The sequence below is a fragment of the Cynocephalus volans genome, chromosome 3 (genome assembly GCF_027409185.1).
Source record: "Cynocephalus volans isolate mCynVol1 chromosome 3, mCynVol1.pri, whole genome shotgun sequence".
NCBI lineage: Eukaryota > Metazoa > Chordata > Mammalia > Dermoptera > Cynocephalidae > Cynocephalus > Cynocephalus volans.
In genome coordinates this window covers 153,862,613-153,881,944 of record NC_084462.1, presented here as the reverse complement: position 1 = coordinate 153,881,944, position 19,332 = coordinate 153,862,613, and the positions used below count along the sequence as shown (strand labels likewise).

Sequence of the window (19,332 nt, the reverse complement as noted above, 5' to 3'; positions counted from 1 at the left end):
TATCAGGGTCACACAACCACTGAACTTCAGCAACTGGAACTGAAACCTGAACGTAGGTCTGATGCTGTGGTCTGTTCTCTTTACACCTTGTGAAGTATTTCTGCTCACTGGTGTAATCTTTGTCATGTCAGCGCAAACAGAAGGGAGAGTCTCTTAGAATTTGTAGCCCTCAAGTGCTCCAGCAGAGCAGGTGGGGTTTGCTCTGATGGAGGGGTGGGGCAAGATTAGAAGATTGGCATGGAATTTTTGCTGTGAAGACCCTTGGGCATCTGCTGTCAGCAACACTATCCCCTAGGGGCTGAGATATTGGGCTGTGTGTTGGGGGAGGTTGAGGGTGGCAGTCTGGTCTTAAGCCATTTAGCCAGACTTCTGCTTCCTAGGCACTGAGCTGCCCCCTTTCTTTTGGGCTCCAAGAGATTGTATTGATATTGCTTGTTGTCCTTGTCTCAAGCCGTTGCATTTGAGAGGTAGTGCTTGTGAGAACACCTTTTACAGAGTGTGAGTATCAGAGGCTGCCCCTGGGCACCAAGGGCACAACCTCTTGGTTGCCATATCCACCAGGGATGCCTCAACTTCATGGTTTTCATAGTGGAAGTGGAACATGTTTTTCTGGCACAAAATCACTGGTTAATGCATCAAAACTACTATCCATATAAAACTTTTCTACATATAGAGTCAACTACAGGGTGGTAGGAGGAACACTGCATATGAATCCAGGAGACACGGGTTCTGGTGGCTCTGCCACTGCTAGCTGTGTGTTCCCAGGCAAATCACTTAGCATTGCTGTGCCATGGGGTGTTGGACTAGATAGACTCCAGTGCCCTTTGAATTCAGAGTTACAGAAACAGTTACCCTTACCACGTGCCTGACACTGTTCTAAGTACTTTGTGTAGAAGTTAACTCATCACCACAACCCTATGGGGTAAGTACTATTACTATTCCCATTTTATCTCTGAATAAACTCAGGCGCAGAGAGGTTAAGTGACTTGCCCAGGGTCTCACAGCCAGGAAGTGGTGGAGCACTTACATAGCTCTTAACCTCTCTACTCGACTTTGATGGTTTTTCTTCACATGAGCCATGTTGTTAGAGTGGTGTTGGTTCTGTTGGATGGGGGCAGGGGTGTGGGGGTGGGAGCCACTTTTTAGGTGAAGCCTGGCTCTGGGGTGGGTGGATGAGGGTCGTTGCCTGGGGGAATGACAGCAGTAGCTGAAGAGGTTGCTGACATTTGCATTTCTCCTCTCCCCCCTCTTTTCCTCTCTAGTCTGTGGCAAGCGCTACAAGAACCGGCCAGGACTCAGCTACCACTATGCTCACACTCACCTGGCCAGCGAGGAGGGGGATGAAGCTCAAGATCAGGAGACCCGGTCCCCACCTAACCACAGAAATGAGAACCACAGACGTGAGTCCCCACTTGATAGTTTGGGGCAGTGAGGAAGTGGGGTGGGCAGGGCTGGGGAGCATTCCTTTTTTCACCTCTGGCATCTGCTGGTGGCATCCATTGATTGGGCCTCACCATCCTATAGTGAGTTGGCTTCTTCAACTTAGCCAGCCGCTGCCTCGTGGCTCAGCTGGGCCCCAGGCTACGAGTGAGCTGGGCAAGGCGAACATAGCCAGCTCTGCTCCCAGCAGAAGGAAGGCGAGTGGCAAGCAGAGGGACAGGCCCTTACCTTGCCACCAGCAAATGCCAGACCTGCAAGTCTTTTGCCTCAGCTCCAGAAGACCCACTTGTAGCTGTTAAACTGAGTTGGGCACAGCCCTTGGGTATATCAGTTTAAACAGATATTCCAAATATCTGCTTGGCCACTAACAGCCCTAGAATATTCTTACCTAATGCTGTGGCTTTACTATAGGGGGTCACAATTTTTGTACAGGGCTCTCCTGCCTGGAACCTTCGTGCTCTTTGCTTGGGCACTCAAGTGGCAAATGGGATCTAGATGGATTTGTCATTTGGGATGTCGGGGTCTGAAGACCCAAAGTGATCCTGAAGATTTGTATTTCCATTTTTGTTCATTCTTTCCTTCCTCAACTTCCATTTATGAATTAGGGAATCAACAAAGAGCTTAGCATGTACCACTTGACTTGCCTCTGTAAGATCCCTGATGGCCTCTGGGCCTACAAAACATCAAACAGGATGGAATAATGGAATCTTTAGAGCTTGCTTCAAGATGTGGGCCATGCTGAGATCACTTGGTGAAGAATATCTGTGGATGTGTGTGTGTTTATTTGGTCACAAGATTTGGTGGTAGGTGTTCTTAAAGTGAACAATTCAATGCAATGAAAGGTATTAGAGATTTAAAAATGTTCAGACTAGGATTCAAGGATGACTTCTGTGCATTTCAGTCAATCAACTTAGTCAACTGATGTCAGCTGGCCACTTTCACCAACTGTTTGAAGACTTTTCTCTGGATTAGTGTGTGATTTCCCCCAACCCCAGCCCCACTTTCCCTCGTATCAGTGCCTTCTTTATTAGTTTACTAGGGCTGCCATAAAACAGCACCACAGACTGGGTGGCTTAAAAAACAGAAATTTATTTCTTACAGTTCTGGAGGCTGTAAGTCCAAGATCAAGGTGCTGGCAGAGTTGTTTCCCTTGAGGCCTCTCTTCTTGACTTGCAGATGGCTGCCCTCTTGCTACCTCTTCACATGGTTGTCCTTCTGTCCACATGTCCCTGGTGTCTGTGTGCCCAAATTTCCTCTTATAAGGACACTAGTCAGATTGGATATTAGGGTCCACCTTGACAGTCTCATTTTAACTTTACCTCTTTAAATGCCTATTTAAAGACCCAAATATAGTCACATTCTATGTCACATTCTATATATTATGGTACTATGTGTTATGGCTTCAACTTGTGAATTTTGGGGGGTGCGGGGTATAATTTAGCCCATAATACCTTCTTTAATTTTTACTCACTTTTGAGGTTCAAGCCTTTAGTGTGACTGGCCCTTGTTTTCTCCCCTCCTGCTGTCACCTGGACAGAGTCTGAAAAGCGGGCAGGAGGCGTCCGATAGAGCTCTGCCCCCTCTCCTCGTCACTCCTGCGTAGCCATGACACTGATGTCTCTGCCTTCTCTCTGGGGAGAGGTTACCCTGGCCCAGTCCCCCTTGTCTTTCAGAAAGGAAATTATATTGACCTGGACCGAGGTAGCCAATACATGCATTTCCCTGTCTCTCCTCTTTCCCTTCTGTGTTCTGAGTGACCAAGATGTCACGAGGAACTGTTGTCTCCTGTGACGAGGAGGCTGAGAATATTCTCCTTTGATTTGGCCGCTGTCTGGGAGGTATTTACTAGCAATTGTTGCTCTCTGTAAAGTGTTTATTGGCTTATCATTATTTCTCACTCCCCCTGCAATGCCTGCTTGTCTCCTCACGTCTCTTCTCACGCACTGGGCCACCGTGTTCCTGTGTGGAGGGCTTCCTCATGCTTCAGGGCGGGAGGGCTTCTCTTTCATCTGTGACTCACTTTCCCCTGTTCTCCTGTAGCCTCATGATAGTGAGGGTGTGTGTGCCCATGTGCATGTGCATGGTGGTGACAACAGCAGAGGGAGGTGTGGTGGGGACCCAAGTGGAATGAGGCATTCTCCTCCCTACTGCTCCTGTGTCCCTGCAGGTTGGCTGGGGACCTCTGAGACTGGTGCTGGGATATTTTATTCTGTCCCCCAGGATCTCCTCACGTGCTCTCGATGGTGGGTGTCTTTGGCTTTCTGTGTCCTCCCCGAGAGCCCAGATGGCCTTGCTTAGTGAGGAAGCCGTGCCCTCTCTCCTCCTTCTGTGTGGAGACCCCTCCCTAGGGCTCTGTCTCGGACACTGTTCTCCACTCTCTGTGGGCTCCTCAGTGAGCTCACGTGCTCCAACCCCCTCCATACCCCTTCCCCCTTTCTTACCCTGCTGGTGAGAAACTGGGTTCTTCAAAAAGGATTGTTTGACTGGCCAAGGGTTTTAAACCTCATAGAAAATAATAGCTGTATCTGGGCTGATCCGGGGCCTCCTCACATGAAGAAGGTTCTGGAACCCTCACAAACACCTTTCTAATGACATCTTTTCTCACAGTGCCCTCTCTGAGAACTCTGTGATTAATCCCAATTTTGCGAGTGGGAAGGGTGCAGCAGAAAGGCCTTTCATGTCTACAGAAGCCATCTTGTCCCCCTTTCCCACTTTCTGTGAACAAACCCTAGAGATACCTGCTCTTACCGGGTTCTCTGCACCACAAGTGCCACCAATTTGTCTGCTCCTTGGAACATACGTTCCGTTCTCTTCCACGTTCTCCTGGTGAGCAGCCCCCCAGCCATTTTCTCGGGAACACTGATTACCAGCGTCATTAATCTCAGCCATTAGCTGCCCCCACTGTTTGGGGGTAGGGGTGGGCTCCCATCCGTCCTGCCCCTAAATGCCACTGTGTGGTGAATTGAATGTGACAGCTCGGCCGTGTCCTAAGATCTCAGCTTCACCATCCTCCCTTGGCAAGGCTTGTGCCGTGGGGGAGGGAGGCAGGAGAGCTTAATCCTAGAGGCTAATCTGTGGTCCCCCCAGGAGAAGGTCTGGACACTAGTGGTATGGAAATGCTGACTTTCCCCCCATTAGCAGAGCTACAGGGTGACCACACTGCTTGTGAGCGGGCCCTAATGGAAACAGCCCTGCAGACTGACGCAGGAGCCTGCAGGGCCATGGGCAGCCGGTTTCTCACCACCTGCAGCAGTAGAGACCTTTTGACTTTAGTCCTCCTGCTGTCCCTCACTCCATCCCCCCAGCTGTGTCTTCAGCAGGGCCTGTTGCTCATCCCTGGCCTGCTGCTGCTGCTGAAAGGGCAGAGTGGCGGCTGGAGCTGGCTTTGACCTTCCGTGCCCCCGCCCCGCCCTGCCAGCTCAGCAGTTGACCGCCACTCCTCATGTCCTCCTGCCCCTCCCGGCTGGCTGACGCTCGCTCGCCTTTGTTTCTTTCCTAGTCTCTCATTTTCTCCTGAGTATGCCCTTTCCTTTGTGCCCTTGCCTCTCTGCCTAAACTACAGGTGACCCAGGGATGTCTCCCTCGGGAGGGAGTACTTCTCTGATGGAGTCTAACCCACTTGAGCAGCTGCCTTTCCTTTCCCCGTGTGAGGCTGGATTCTTCCTCCATTTCTCTTAGCACCTTCATTACTCTCTGCAAATGAAATTACCGTGTGTGTGTGTGTGTGTGTGTGTGTGTGTGTACATACAGAATCACATACACACAGATATACATACACATGAATAACTGGAAGGAGGGCTTGGGGGTTAGGACCCTGAGACGTGCCACTCAGAAGCATTCCACCCTGACTCCTTAAGTGCAGCCTTGGCAGACAGCCCCGCTGGGGCTTGGGTAGCAGAAAGAGCACTGGATTTGAATTCAAACCCCCTTTGACATAGCTTACAATGTCAAAATTCTTCCCGAATCTCTTTACAACATCTCTGCACAGTGGTAATCTATTATAGATGATGTTCTCAAGGTGCTTTTTGGGGTAGGGATGAACATTTATGAAGTACTGGACCCGGATGAAAATTCTGTGTAAATAAATTGAGCCTCATCCATCCATCGTCCACTCATCAGTTGAGTAACCGGGCACTGAATACTTTCTATATACTGGGATTAGGAAGTACAGATGTGAGTACAACTCAGCCCCTGTCCTGGAGGAGCTCATAATCTTGAGCAGGGGTGTGTGATGGGATAAGAGGGAAAGGATTTTTAAACTGTGGGTCTATAAAATTTATTTCAAGTTTATTTTTCAGGTAGGTCCATGAAATTGAAGTTGCGTTGTCCGGATCCCTGGGTATCTCAGCCTCCTGTGCAATGGTGGTGTAAGGATTAGTCTTTCCATCTCTGTTGAGAGAAAAAGAGGCCCCAGTCCTAGGATGCCTTTCCAGGGCAAGTTGTACTCTGCAGAACTGAAAGGGGAGAACCGAGGTGATTAAGGGTAACGTCTGCTGATTAGATAATCTGAAAATTAGTCTGATAATGTGCAAATTATCTAAAAGAAGCATATGATGTCATTGCCTGATGGGAAAGATCTCACAGATGTTAATCTTCTGACATCTCTTGTCCTCTAACATATGGCCCAGGGACAGCTAATACAGCTTTAAGAGACAGTGAAAATTACCTTTGAAACAAGCTTAAAAAATTTGGGTCACTCTGAACGGTGCCTGAAAAGCCATAAAGCCCATACAGCCAACCACTTACCCAGCTTCGACCCAGGAAATTCAGCCTTTGTTACAGGGGAGATAAAGGAAACTTCAGATACAGGGCTTTTTCTGAGAAAGCGAGCTGCTTCTTGCTCCCCAAAGATCAAATGTGGAAACTAGCAACAGGTGTTTTTTGGTGAATTATTATTTAACTAAATAGTTTACAGATTACAAAGCAAAGAACCTGAGGTGTTGCTCTCGTCCTTGGTGGTATACTTGGAGTTAACTTTCCAGCCCCATGGGTCATCTACACCCTTGACCTAGTGGCTGAGAGTGGCTTTGGAATTGTTCAGGTCAGGGTGTGAATCATGACCTTGCCACCCTGCTGTCTTCTAGCTGCATAGGTGTGGGTCAGTTACTACACTCTCTGCCTCATCTGTAAAACAGAGATAATAATCACACTGGCCTCATGCGGTTGCTTTGAGTCTTAAATGAGATAATGTCGGTGTTTGGCACAGTGTCTGCACTTTGTGAGTGCCAATATCCCATCTCTGTCCCATTTGGACCAACAGAGCATGTGTGTGATCACAGATGGCTAATCTGAGTCAGGGGCTCCATCCGAGGCAGTGTGATGGGGCTTTTCTATTCCTGTGAAGCTAACTGCCTCTGGGATCTCATTGACATCAGGCATAACTATCGGAGCCTGAGCTGGCCCTGGCACGTCCTGCACTAAATCTTAGATAGGGGACACGGATCCTTCCATTATGGCTAAATATGAGTATTTCTTGAGTGCCTAGTTGTGGGGATAAATGTAACAGGCCTCTGGAAAGGTCCAGTGGTGTCAGCCCTAGGAGAACTTCTGGTGTGATCGGGGACATAAGATGGATGCATAAAACCCAGTGTGGTGTGGAATCTAGCCAAGTGTGGCACCCTTTTCTTCAGAGTGCCGTTTCCTCAGGATCAGATCTCCACATGTCTCTCAGCTCTCTCTGAGCCTCTTTTATTTCTCTCACATTTTTAGCTAATTACCTAGAACGTTCAGGATTGAAAAGTTCCATGTACTGAACAACACATTGACGATACTACTTGCTGCCATACTTGAATGTGTGAGACACTGTGCTGAGTGTGCCACGTTTACCTCATTTATTCCTCACAATAACCCTGGAAGGTAGGAGCTATATCCCTTGAGGACAAAAGACACACAAAGACCAAGTGATGGATGTGGAGCATGAATGTGCATTCACAAGTCATATGCCACTTCTTGGGAAAGCTTACTTATTTAGGCCTTTGACTTTTTTCCCCCTGCCTTTTCAGAAATAAAATTATTTTGCCTGTGGGAGAGGAAAGAGGGAAAGAAATGACAGAACACTTTCTAACATGCATCATCTCGGGTAATGTTCACAAGTCTGTTGGGCATGTGCCATTACTCTCATTTTACAGACCAGGAAACTGAGGCTTAGAGAGGTTGAGTAACTTATCCCAAGTCACACAGTCAACAAGATGGGAAGCTGAGATATGAATGGGCTTGAGTTAGACACCATTCAGTTTTGTCAGGACATTGGAACCCCAAGTGATGGGTACCAGACGCAGGCTTGAATCTTTGTCACGGTCCTACTGATGATGCCTCTTAATTTACATCTATCAGCCAATTGTCTAATGCATCATACTGCATAGTGGCTTTTCAAAAGAGGTGAATGTATTAAGAGGCACTCTTAGTCAGTTAGGGCTGCCATAACACAATCTTACAGACTGTGTGGCTTAAACAACAGGAATTTTTTCTTACAGTCTGGAGACTGAAATTCTGCGATCAAGGTGCCAACAAGGTCCGTGTCTGGTGAGGGCTTTCTCATTGGGTTGCAGACAGCCGCTTTCTCCCTGTGTTCTCACATGGCCTTTGCTCGGTGTGCATGGGTGCAGAGAGAGAAGCAAGCTCTCAGGTGTCTTATAAGGGCACTAATCCCATTCTGAGGGCCCCATTCTCAGAACCTCACTAAACTTGATTACCTCCCAAAGGCCCCATTCCAAATACCATCACATTGGGGGTTAGGGCTTCAACTTATGAATTTTGGGGGTGATGGACACACTTCAGTCCATAGGAGGCATATTTACCCTTCAAAACTGTTTACTACCTTCAGCTGTCTGTGATGTTGTATGGACCCCACCCCCTGCATTACAAATTCTGGTTGAAACTTTAATTGGTAAATAAGTTTTACTATAGAAAAAAACTACACATCACTCTATTCATTAATTTTTCTGCATCTTTCTCATTCTGTGTCTCATTGTCTTTCTTTGCTCTTATATCTTTTTTTGACCTTGTTCTTTAAAAAAAAAAAAAAAACAATGTTTGTGCCTGAAGAGAAAGTCCTAGGATTCACTCTTGGCTCTTTGTTTCCTTCACCGCCCACAGCAGCTCTCCCTCCAAGATGTACCCTACGTCTGTCTCCCTCTCTCTGTGTCCTGGCCACCAGTGGGGAGCTCATAAGACATCTGGAATCTCAGGCCCTAACCCGATGTATGAATTCTAATCTGAATTTTAATGAGATCTCTAGGTGATCTGCACAGTAACATTTGGAGAGCCCTCACCTGTAAAGCCCTGCGTGCTTAGGCCCTGCTGACCTCTCTGATTGACTTCCCTTAGGTGCGTGGCTATAGGTGCTCATGGTAGGGTGGTATCTCCGGTGGGTCAGCTAAGGGCCACACTACCTAGGGTCAGAGCTGAGTTAGCCACTGACTAACATGTTACCTTAGACAAGCCACTTAGCTCCTGGTGCCTCAAGTATCACCCCTGTAAAATCAGAGCATCAATGGTATCTATCTCATAGGTGATGACGAAGATTAAATAAGTTAACTCATACAAAGCAAAGCATTAACAGAAAATGTATGTGGCATAAGGTGATATGACTGTCACATGTCACATTAGAGCCATGGTTCTCAAGCTTGATCTTGCATCCGAATCACCTGGAGGGTTCTTTAAAATGCAGACTGCTGGATCCCACTCCCAGAGTTTCCAATTCAGTAGGTGTGAGGCATGGCCCTGGAATTTGCATTTTCAGCAAGTTCCCAGGTGAACCTTTACCTTAGAGAAATGTAGCTTTCGAAGACTGATGTTCAGTCACTCTATTTCCTTTTAATTCTTTTTTCCTTTGGATGCTCTGAGTCAGTAACTGGCCAGGAGTCAGGTTGTACTGTTAAATCTAAGGGGTAAGCTTGATTTTTGTTCTTTCCTTAATGCTCCGTCCCACGTGGGTTAAACGTCTCTGGCTTCCAGCATCTACTTCCTGGCTTGCCTTTTGGGGGTGTCCTGGCCTGGGCCGTGCTGCCCCTCAGCTCTGTGGTCTCTTGACTTGTTCCTAATCCTCAGGTCTGAAGCAAGAGGCACATTCTTTTCCTTTTCTTAGATACTGTTTTTCAGTGTGAAGGACATAGAAGATGCTGATCTACTTGTGGACTGAGTTCAGTGCTGGTGGTGGTTAGGCAGGTGCAGAGGGGCAGGAATAGGCAGAATGGGAAGGGGCTTGCTGAATTCTAATCGCCACAGTAATCATATCCTGACAACTTCAATCAATGAAGCTTGTCCAGCTCTAACATACCAAGATGTTGTGAAATTCTTTAAGGGGAGAGACAGCACTTTGTTTAGAGCCGTGTTGATATAGTCACTTTCATGTTAACATGCACCCCTCAGCTGGCTCATGTGGTGGCAATAACGAGTTGCTCTGCCAAGGCAAGAACTGACCCCCTGATCTTCCACTGGGGAAACTGAAATACCTTGTTGTGCTTTCCCTAATCACACTGAGAAAATTCATGTGCTTTGCTGGGCCTTTTTCTCACTTTTCCGAAGCATCAGTGAGGCACAGCATTACCTGCTCAAGGCTGGAGCACCGAAGGACATTACTGGTGGGTCATGCAACCTTCTAGCCCCAGAACTGGTGACATGGTGTGCAAACTCCAGGCAGATTGTTGCAACCTTCTGGCAAATTGCAAATTGCACCTCTAACCAAATATGTCCTTTAAGGTGGAGACATCAGCATGAGCCGATACGTGTTTTCCGCTTTTACAGCCCAGTTTTTAGGAGTCAGTATTCACAAGGTTTGTATCTGAAGGTGCGAGTTTTATATCTCAGGGTACTTCAAAAGATTGTGGATAATATAAGATAATATGAATCTTTCCATGAACTTTTCGAAGACCCTGGGTATGATGAAGGAAAAGAAGACAGGCATAGGAGGGGTGGGAGGGCTGACACCACACTTAAAAATTTTTATAATATTTTACAGCCACCAAGACACATAATAAAGCAGGGCCTGTTTTCTCACTGGCTACTGCTGGACCCAGTGAGAGGCTGAATGAGATGCTGGGGCCAACTGAATCTGGGAATTCTTAATTCCTTCCGTTCTGGCTTTCTAAGAAATGCCTAAGGGAGAGGATTCCTGTGGGAGAGCAGACCGTGGGCTTTCTTCTCTCCAATAGGCCAGTTATTTCTACTCCCCACTCTTTCTGTCTCCTGATATGGAAGGGACTGGTGCTTGCAATGCCTTGGGATTGTCACTCTGTACTCAGGGGCCTTTGCAGCCGCTCAGTCCCTACTCTTATTTGCCTTTGCCTCTGTGCAGATTTGTCCATCCTTCATTAAGTACTTATTGTCAGCTCTGCATCCGTCACTGTGCCAGGGATACAGAGGTGAAGGACACCGCCCCTGCCCTTAGGGAGCTCACAGCTGATAGGGAAAGAGGCACATACACAAATAGAAAACAGCGATGGAAGTTCAGCTTCCTCTGGAAAACTTCGCTTTTCTGTCTCTTCTTTCATCCTATTGGAATCCTCAAAGGATAGGCCTAAAAGGCACCTTAAGGTGTCATCTGGCATATTCTCTTGCCTCTGCATAGGCAGTGCACCCAAACAGCTGGGACTAGGGCCCCCTTCCCTGTGTGCACAGGCCTATTCCGAGAAGCCACCCCTCTGACCATGACTTTGGCTGTTTAACCACCTCCATTTCTAGTGTCCTGTTGTATGTGCTGCCATTTCAGCTCATTTTGTTTCATGTTGTCCTCGGTGATATGGGGTGTGATGGTTTATCAGCCCCCTCCATAAACTTGAAGCTTTATTAAATCAGCCCTCGGCCTTCTCTTCTCCAGGCGAGCTAATCTCAGTGCCTGGAATCATTCTGTGTTACCTTCCCCCCAACCCTTATCATACATGCACAGCATCCTCAGTGCTGGTGGTAACATGGCCCATGGGGAAGAGCGGGTTCTGTGCTGTGCAGGATGCGATAGCCTCATGGCGTGTGGTGAGCAGGCCCTGCTGTCCGTTCCCTGGTGGGCTCCTGGTTCCCCTGCCCCTCTACCTTCTGGAGGAAGGCAGCAGATGTCTTCCTCCTGGAGCCCGGGAATGAGGCCTGAGTCACCACTGGGTGGCCAAGAAGGCCCAGCCTGAATGACATCCCAACACTTTTATTCCTGGGATGCGTGGAGTTTATTTTTTCATCAGTTCAAGGGAAGCAATGAAGAAAGGTGACAGGCCTTGGGGATAATTTATATGAGTAAACACGTAGGGAGCAGGGCATCGGGAGCATGAGAATTAAGGCCATTTATCCAGGCTTTGATGCTGTTTGCCCTCGGTCCAGCCTCCCACAGTCTTCCTGGGCCACTTTTAACCCTCTCCTGGCCGGCTCCATACCCGGCGCCCACCTCTTTTCCCAGCCCATGCCTGCCTCCCCTCCCTTCCCGTCCCTCATTAAAGGCTGGCTAGAAGGTGGCAGGATGTGGCGGTGGCCTCCAGCTGAGGCCTGCTGGCTGATTTGGAAGGGAAGGCACGTCGGTGCACACCCTGCCCCTCACCCTCCCTGCTCCGCAGCTTCCTCCTGTAGCCCGGCCTGTCCTATGAGGCCAGTGTGGCCAGCCTGGGGCTGCCTTTCCACTTCCCCTCCTTTCCTCTCCCCTTTTCTTTCCTCTGTCCTCTGAAGATGCGCTCTGCACAGCCAAGTGGCACCGGGCTAGGATGCTTTACACTTGAGAGATGAAGTAATAACAGGTGGCAAGAGCAGAGGCTGCTGGAGCCCAGGATTCTGGTTGCTATGGAAACATGTCAGACCTGCAGAGGGACACGGGAACTGTCAGCTGTGGAGGGTGGTGGGGAACAAGAGAGAGGGGTGATGAGAGGCACATCTCTTCCCGGAGGGCTCTGCTCACTGCCCCCGAGATCCCCAAGGGCTGTATTCCCCAAACTAGCAGGCCCCCCACCCCCAAACAGCTGCTGAACTGGGGCTGGGGCCAGGATGGGCTGGGGGACACTGAGTATGGCCGTGTGTTGTTGCACACCAGGCCCTGGCAGGAGGTCTGAGCTTTGCTCAGGATGTGAGACCATGCTTCTGTGCGTGTGCCGAGGAGGAACTTAAACTTCTGGCCTGCTTCCTCTTTCCCTAGGACACTTGGGATGCAGCTTTGGTCTCAGCAGAACCCAGATGAGGAGCAGTTGCTGGTGGCCAGACTGTCTCTGCCACTCATTCTTTTCGTGACTAGCAGGCACATGCAGCAGTGATCAGACTGAAAGGGGGAAAGACAGCCGTGTCTGGGTAGTAGCTTTATGGAAGATTTGGGGTCTAATTTGCCATAGACTCAAGGCCTGATTTAACTCAAAAATCCTGTAGCATGTACTAATACCTGCTAGAATCCCTGCTCTCCTCTTCCTGAGCGTGGAGGTGGGACTGTTTGAGGCTTGGCTTTTCCTTTTTCTTGCTTTGATTTACTTGAATGCTCCCTCCCACCATCTGTTATTTTTTTCTGCATTTCTTCATGATCTTTGTTCCTAATTTCCCTTTTAGCTTTTTAGAGTTATCTCCCCCAGGTAAATTCTTAAACGCTTAAGGCTCACTTTATTTTCTCGGCAGCTTATTTGTATCTCTTATATGATCTCAGCCCATGAACATTAATCAACAGAAAACTAAATCCATCATCGTGGGCACTGCCATTGAGACACCTCTCGGGTCTTTGCCCTGCCGTCATCTTATTCTATAAAGCGGGACTCAATTTCCCATATGCAAAAGCAGAGACTCTATTTAAATCCCACTTGCAAGCTCCGGGCAAACTTCCTATTTATAGTAAAATCCTTTTTATAATGATCTCATAGACAGTACCAGGAAATTGCTCATGGCTGGGTCAGGCCAGAGGCCAATCTAGCCATGGAGTGAGCTTTATTTTAAAAAGAAATTCCTACATGAGCCTCTGGAATTCTCCAGAGAAGTGTTTTCACAGAGTATATGACAATAAACAGGATCGCCCAGGATGGATTACTGTGGTAGGGGCGCTACACTCAGGTTCAAAGGGAATTTCCACTTTTATCAGGCCAGTATCACTTTGGGCTTCGTAAACAACATATTGAGTGAGTCAAGTTGACTCTAAAAAGATTTATAAAATATTTTATATGCAAGCCACGGCCAGAAATTGTTTGCCTCTGGACTTCCCCGGAGGCAGAGAAGTGTGATTAGAGGCAGAATCTTGGGGACACAGACAAACCAGGGGTGAATCCTGCCTCTAAAAAGGCATAATTGGGGTCTGGAGCCAGCACCTTAATCTCTTTGGATTTCAGTTACCTCATTTGTCAAATAATCCCAACTTCATAAAGTTTTTGTAAGAATCAATGGCATAACATATGTAAAGCATCTAGCATAGCATCTGCCACCGTTTTGTAGTATAATAAATGTCCGCTTCTTTTTCTTCCCAACAAAAAGTTGAACTAAAGGGAGGCTGAATGGGGGGATAGGACCTGGTACCCCCTTGTCAAGAGACAATGAATCATAGCCTTGTATTTTCTTGTGTGCTTGTGTATGGAATGATGTTTCACCTAGCATAGGAGGGTACGGTGTTGTTCTACCAGCATCCAGGGCCCTGAGCTACCCACTCTTGATACCCTGGGAGCTGGCTGTGAGACCAGGCCAGACGACTGACCAACCCATTTGGACATACACCAGCTCTCCTCTCTGAGGAGTGGGGAAATAAACCAGAGGCAGTGAATGATAGCAGAGGGATGGAAGAGTGTGCCACAGGGAAAACAAACATAGTGCTCTGTCCCCCAGGAGAAGGTCCCAGGGACATCACCATGCCGCCTATTCACACTCTGCCACCCCTTTCTGAGTCATCATCCCACCAATTGTTGGCAACCATTTCTGGTGTGCAGTGCAGGTAGGTGTTCCAACGAGTTAGATATGGTCCCTGACCTTAAGGAGTGGGTTATTGAATACAGGGAGATGAGGCAGGTGTATAAGGGTATAAACAAGAGAAGGGGCATGATAGGAATGTAGACAGAGTGCCCTCCCCAAGGCAGGAGTGGTCACTTCTGGCTGGGAATTTGGAGAGCTCCATGGGAGAAGCCTCACTAAGAAACCAACCCTAAATACCGGAATGTATAAGAGAACCAGGTGCATAAGCTATTAGTTCCTCCCACGCCATTTTTTCCTGATGGCAAGATGCTTTGAACTCATTGTCGTAAGAAGAAAGTAGGAAATGAAGAAGCCAAAAGGATTTCTCTGAAAATAAACCATAGCTGTTCACTACCACTTTCTATTCTGGGCCACTGCTAGACTGAAATGCACTGGCCCGCCGTGTCATAACTGCACACACCAGGGCCTACAAATGGGATTTTAGAGTCTCCTTCACCCCCTTGAACAGGTACTTTGTATGGCCAACAACCAACACAAATACAGGTGGGGACCCTGCTCTGATGCAGTCTAATTGGAAACTTCCCTTCTCCAGATGAATAAATTCTGTTCCTTTGGTCTTTTTACATAAGATCAGTTCCTCCCTCAACATCTGCTTTGCTTTACTAGATCATTTCTGAAGTTTTCTTATTTCTTGCAGTATTGGAGTTCCTGATTCAATAGAATGTTCTAACCATGGCCTGTTGGTGGTGAATATTCTAAAGAATTATCTGGAAGTTCTTATCCTCTGTATTTTACTTATCCATCCTTATACATCACAAGAGATACAGTGTGTTGGAGAGAATCAGATTCTTTGGTTGCTTAAAGATTTTGTGAATGGAGAGGAAGTCAGACGTTATAGGAAGTCCCTAAGAGTATAGGAGAGAGTCAGATGGGGAAACTGGGCCCCCTGAGAGTTTTTATGGAATGATTTACATGGGATTCTTTGATTGCCTTTCATGCACGAAACTGCCTAAGTTGTGATTGGCATCTCCACATCTTATATGTAGTTCAAATTAATCATGAAACTCGGCCCCTAAATCGAATATATCCCATCTCTTCTTTCTGTTTATCACTTGATAGATTTCCATCTGTCTGTTGATGAGGAAACCCTGGGTTTGTTTGCTTCGTGGGTGTGCTTGGGTTTTCTTAGGAGAGTTCTAAGAAAGGGCAAAGATGGCAGTTGAGGGAAAAGGAAGAAAGGGACCCTGGAGCTTCTGGATTTGGTCAATGGACATTTTATAGGCAGAGTGACATTTTTGTAGATATAGTAGTTTTGGAGATTATTTGCAAAACCCTTCTGTATGCCACGTGGATGTTTTCGAGATCCAGTGACTGATGAAGAAAAGCCCACGTTTGCCAGACCACGGGGGGTCGCCAGCTCCTGTCTCCCCAAACAGCCAACACTTTTCCTGCAGAGAATTGTCTGCCTCCCTGAAGATGGAAATCAATGACTGAGAAACTGATTAAACAATCCAAATAGCAACTGATAAACGGATTAACCCTCTATAATGTGATTCTGCCGGCTTTTGTCTTCCGCCTTCCCCAGGTAAGTTTTCTGTTCCTGGAGGCAAAGCAGAAGCTTGGAGGAAGTCAAGGCCAGAGGGAATCATATTAAAGTGGGTGAATCTGTTTATCACTTACTGTCTGGATGGTATTTCTGCCCACATATCTGCTTCCTTTTACAGATTTGTACCCTATGGGACCCAGATTAATGTAAGTCAGTGAATAGTGAAAGATAGCAGCAGACACTGGGTATGGGGAGGAGGGAGATACCCCAGTGGTAAGGGCTGATCCCATAAACAGAGAAACTTTTCCTTTTAGTTGCAAACAAGAAAGTGTGAATGTAACAAAGAAATGTCCACAATAAATAGGGAGAGAAAAACAGAAGAAAATGGAAGCATTTCTCGCTGTGCAAAGAACCTGTCCAAAGCTTTTCAGCCAGCCCCTAGAAACTGAGAATGATTTCAGTGCCTGAGGTCCTGTGCTATTCTCACAAGGTTTTGTTCTCAGGGTCATGTCTCAAGATATTACTTTGTCTTTGTTTAATGACTCTCAGCAGAGGTAGGTTGTGAAGTCAGTTTGTTCAGTTCCTTGTGAAGGTTTTGAGTGAGAAGACTTGCCCACTAACTCACCATTTAACCCTCTCTGGCATGAGGCTGAGCTAAGCGCCTGGTAAACCCATGTCCAGGTCTGATTCTAGGTAGATGAGGTCTGCAGATTAACTTGTCCTGGGTGCTTACCATTATCAATGAGTCTGGAATTCAGAGAAATGAGGGTGAACAGTAATGGACACCTGCGTACCTGCCAAGGTGTTCATCAAAGTCCCCAAGAGCCTTTTCAGTGTCTTACTTGGAAATGACCACACATTGGTGCTTCTTTGTTTTCCTTTTCAGGGACAGGATGAATATCTCCTAAACAAGGACATCTTTCCCGAGGGCAAGGTCCCTGCAGTGACTACTTGTCTTCCTCTTGGCACACCACTGTTTATGGTTGCCATCTGTTGTCTGGGACCTGGCCATGATGGCTGGTTGTTCAGGGCTGAGAGTAGTTCACTTGTCCAGTGGTCTGTCTGGGTGGTTTGGTCATCCAGGGATGCAATCAGAGGAGCCAGGTGACTTCTATAAAAACAAAGTGCTGGGATATATTGTAAAAATTTAACTCCGGATGACTTGCAAGGCATTGGTACCTTTGAACCGAGAAGGATCAAAAAGAAAACCTAGCCCACTTTAACAACTTGGTTGTAACAAAACCTCAGATTCTAAATTGCATATTCTTTCTGGAGCAAATTCTACCACACTGTGGGAGGAGAAGAGGGGACAGTAGAAACTCATCTCAGCCTAAAATTGGAATTTTATTTGATGTTCCCACAGCCCAGAAAGGACCGGATGGTACAGTCATTCCCAATAACTACTGTGACTTCTGCTTGGGGGGCTCTAACATGAACAAGAAGAGTGGGCGGCCCGAAGAGCTGGTGTCCTGTGCAGACTGTGGACGCTCTGGTGAGTGTGGCCCCTTCCTGCATCGTGTGCCTGTAGCCCAGGAACTGTTCCTCTCACATTCTGCTGCTGTCTTGTGGTGGGGTTTTGGACAGTGGAGCGCAAAGGTTTTGGTGGTCATGATTTCAGGTGCAGAGGGGTTTGCAGGTCATTTTGATTTTTTTTTCCTTTGGGTGTTAAGAACCAAAAGTGATGTCCTAGGGTCCAGGGAAGAGGGCAGGGAGAAGTTTTTGACTTGTGTCCGGCCTTTCTGTGACATGGCTATTTCTTTGTGTGTGTTGTGATGGACCGCAGTGAAACACCCAGAGACACAGGCAACATGCTTTGGTGTATTGGGCAATGCGCACGTGACAAAAACATGTTTGTTCTGTGGAAGTACCTGGGGCACACCTGAAGAGTGTGGACACATGTATATTGGGAGAGCAGCCACATCTTGAAGCCCACATCTGTGGATGTCAGATCCCTGGGTTCCTGGGTAGCAGAAGAAACACCCCCCCCGCCCACACATTCCATTTTCTCCCGTGGACCAACAAAAGAGACCCTGATAGATCCAGGAGACAAAAGGACAGACATTCCTAGGGTTAATCTGGAGTTGACTTGGCATATGTTTCTTCATTTCTGACCTATCCAAAGGCTAAAATAACAAAAAGAAACTTTAGGTCTTATTTCTTTATTCTTAAAACGAGTTCAGGTCTTCAAGTTTTGTTCAAGCTGTTGTTTTGTTTTTCACTTCAAACCATTATTTTTGGCTGGTCATGATTGGTTGGTACTACCTGTTTTTTATATTGTTTTATGTCACAACTTAGACCAAAGTGCAAGGCAGGGAGGAGAGAGGATTTCAGCCTCATTTTTGGTCTCAACTACTGACTAGTAGGTGAAACACAGTTCGATTGGGCAGTTAGTTCCAGCAGTGAGGAGTCATTTCTCCCTTATCTCTTTCTATCCAGTGTCTTTTCCACTCCCAGTCCCAAGAGAAGGAGTGAGCTGACCACTTGGCTCTACCGTAGCCCCTCAGATTTTTCCCGTGCTTGGTCTGCAGACCTTAGGCTCAGCCCTCTGATATTTTGATGTTAGGGTTGTTTGGGGCTCAAGACTGACTTGCATGGCAAGTCAGAAATTGGAAAAAAGACTGTGGTTTCTGCTGCATGCAACTCTCAACATTGAACTCTCCAGGACCCTAATGGTGGCCCATTTGTGCAATTCTGTCAATTCATCAGTGTCCAAACGTGATACCTAACATTAAACTTTTTACTGTACTGGTGCTTAGAAGACAGGGCCCTTGTGACAGTGAACTCTGGTTTTTAGATACTTAAAAAGAAAATAAAACAAACGAAATTTAATTTAGTGTTTTTTAAAAGTAAAACAATTAGACAAAACCTCAACTGCCAGAAGCAAGGACACTTGGTGGAGTGATTTTCTATGCAGAACGTTATGGACTGCTGTATGTTTGGATGGGTTAGAGAGGGAAGCTTCAGAATTCTCACTGCAAACTGCTATAAATTTCTCCCTTTCTTTCCTACAAAAGATGGGCTGCTTGAATTTAATCCATGGGTATCAGAAGTGGGAAGCTGTTTTTTCTACACGAAGCCTCTCTTTGCATAGCCTTCACTCAGCTTTCCTTTCCTAGGTTCTGTCTGCTATGTGACCAGGGGGCCATTTATACTAGCCTAGGTATTCTCATTGCATTTGCCAAGGATTAATTCTGGTATCATTTAGTCAAGGTCTGACTCTGTTCCTGAAATAGTTGATACCTTGGGAATAAACAGGTAGTACTAGCCCCTGGGATGTGCTTGTTAAGGCAGGTGGGTGAATACGTCTCTGGGGCCTCCCTAGGGTCCTTCCAGAGAAGAGTGTGGAGCTTGAAAGAGCTGTCCTTCCCTTGCCGTCAACCCCACTGCTTCTGTTTCCAGGGAGAAAGTGAGAGTCCTCATTCTAGCGTCATCAGTGGGACATCACTACCTTATGTGGGTGCAGTCCTGGGTCTGTTCAGAATGTGAAAAAGTTTAAACCTGAGTTCAAT

At 47.1% G+C, this 19,332-nt stretch overlaps 1 protein-coding gene across 1 annotated transcript in view; it reads left to right on the top strand.

Annotated features, from left to right (window-relative positions):
• Positions 1-19,332, top strand: part of DPF3 (double PHD fingers 3) — a 251,100-nt gene that overhangs the window by 181,176 nt on the left and 50,592 nt on the right. The window contains exons 7-8 of the mRNA XM_063090345.1: positions 1,263-1,400; positions 17,187-17,315. Coding sequence (XP_062946415.1) covers positions 1,263-1,400; positions 17,187-17,315 — 267 coding nt within the window. The remainder of the gene's footprint in view (positions 1-1,262; positions 1,401-17,186; positions 17,316-19,332) is intronic.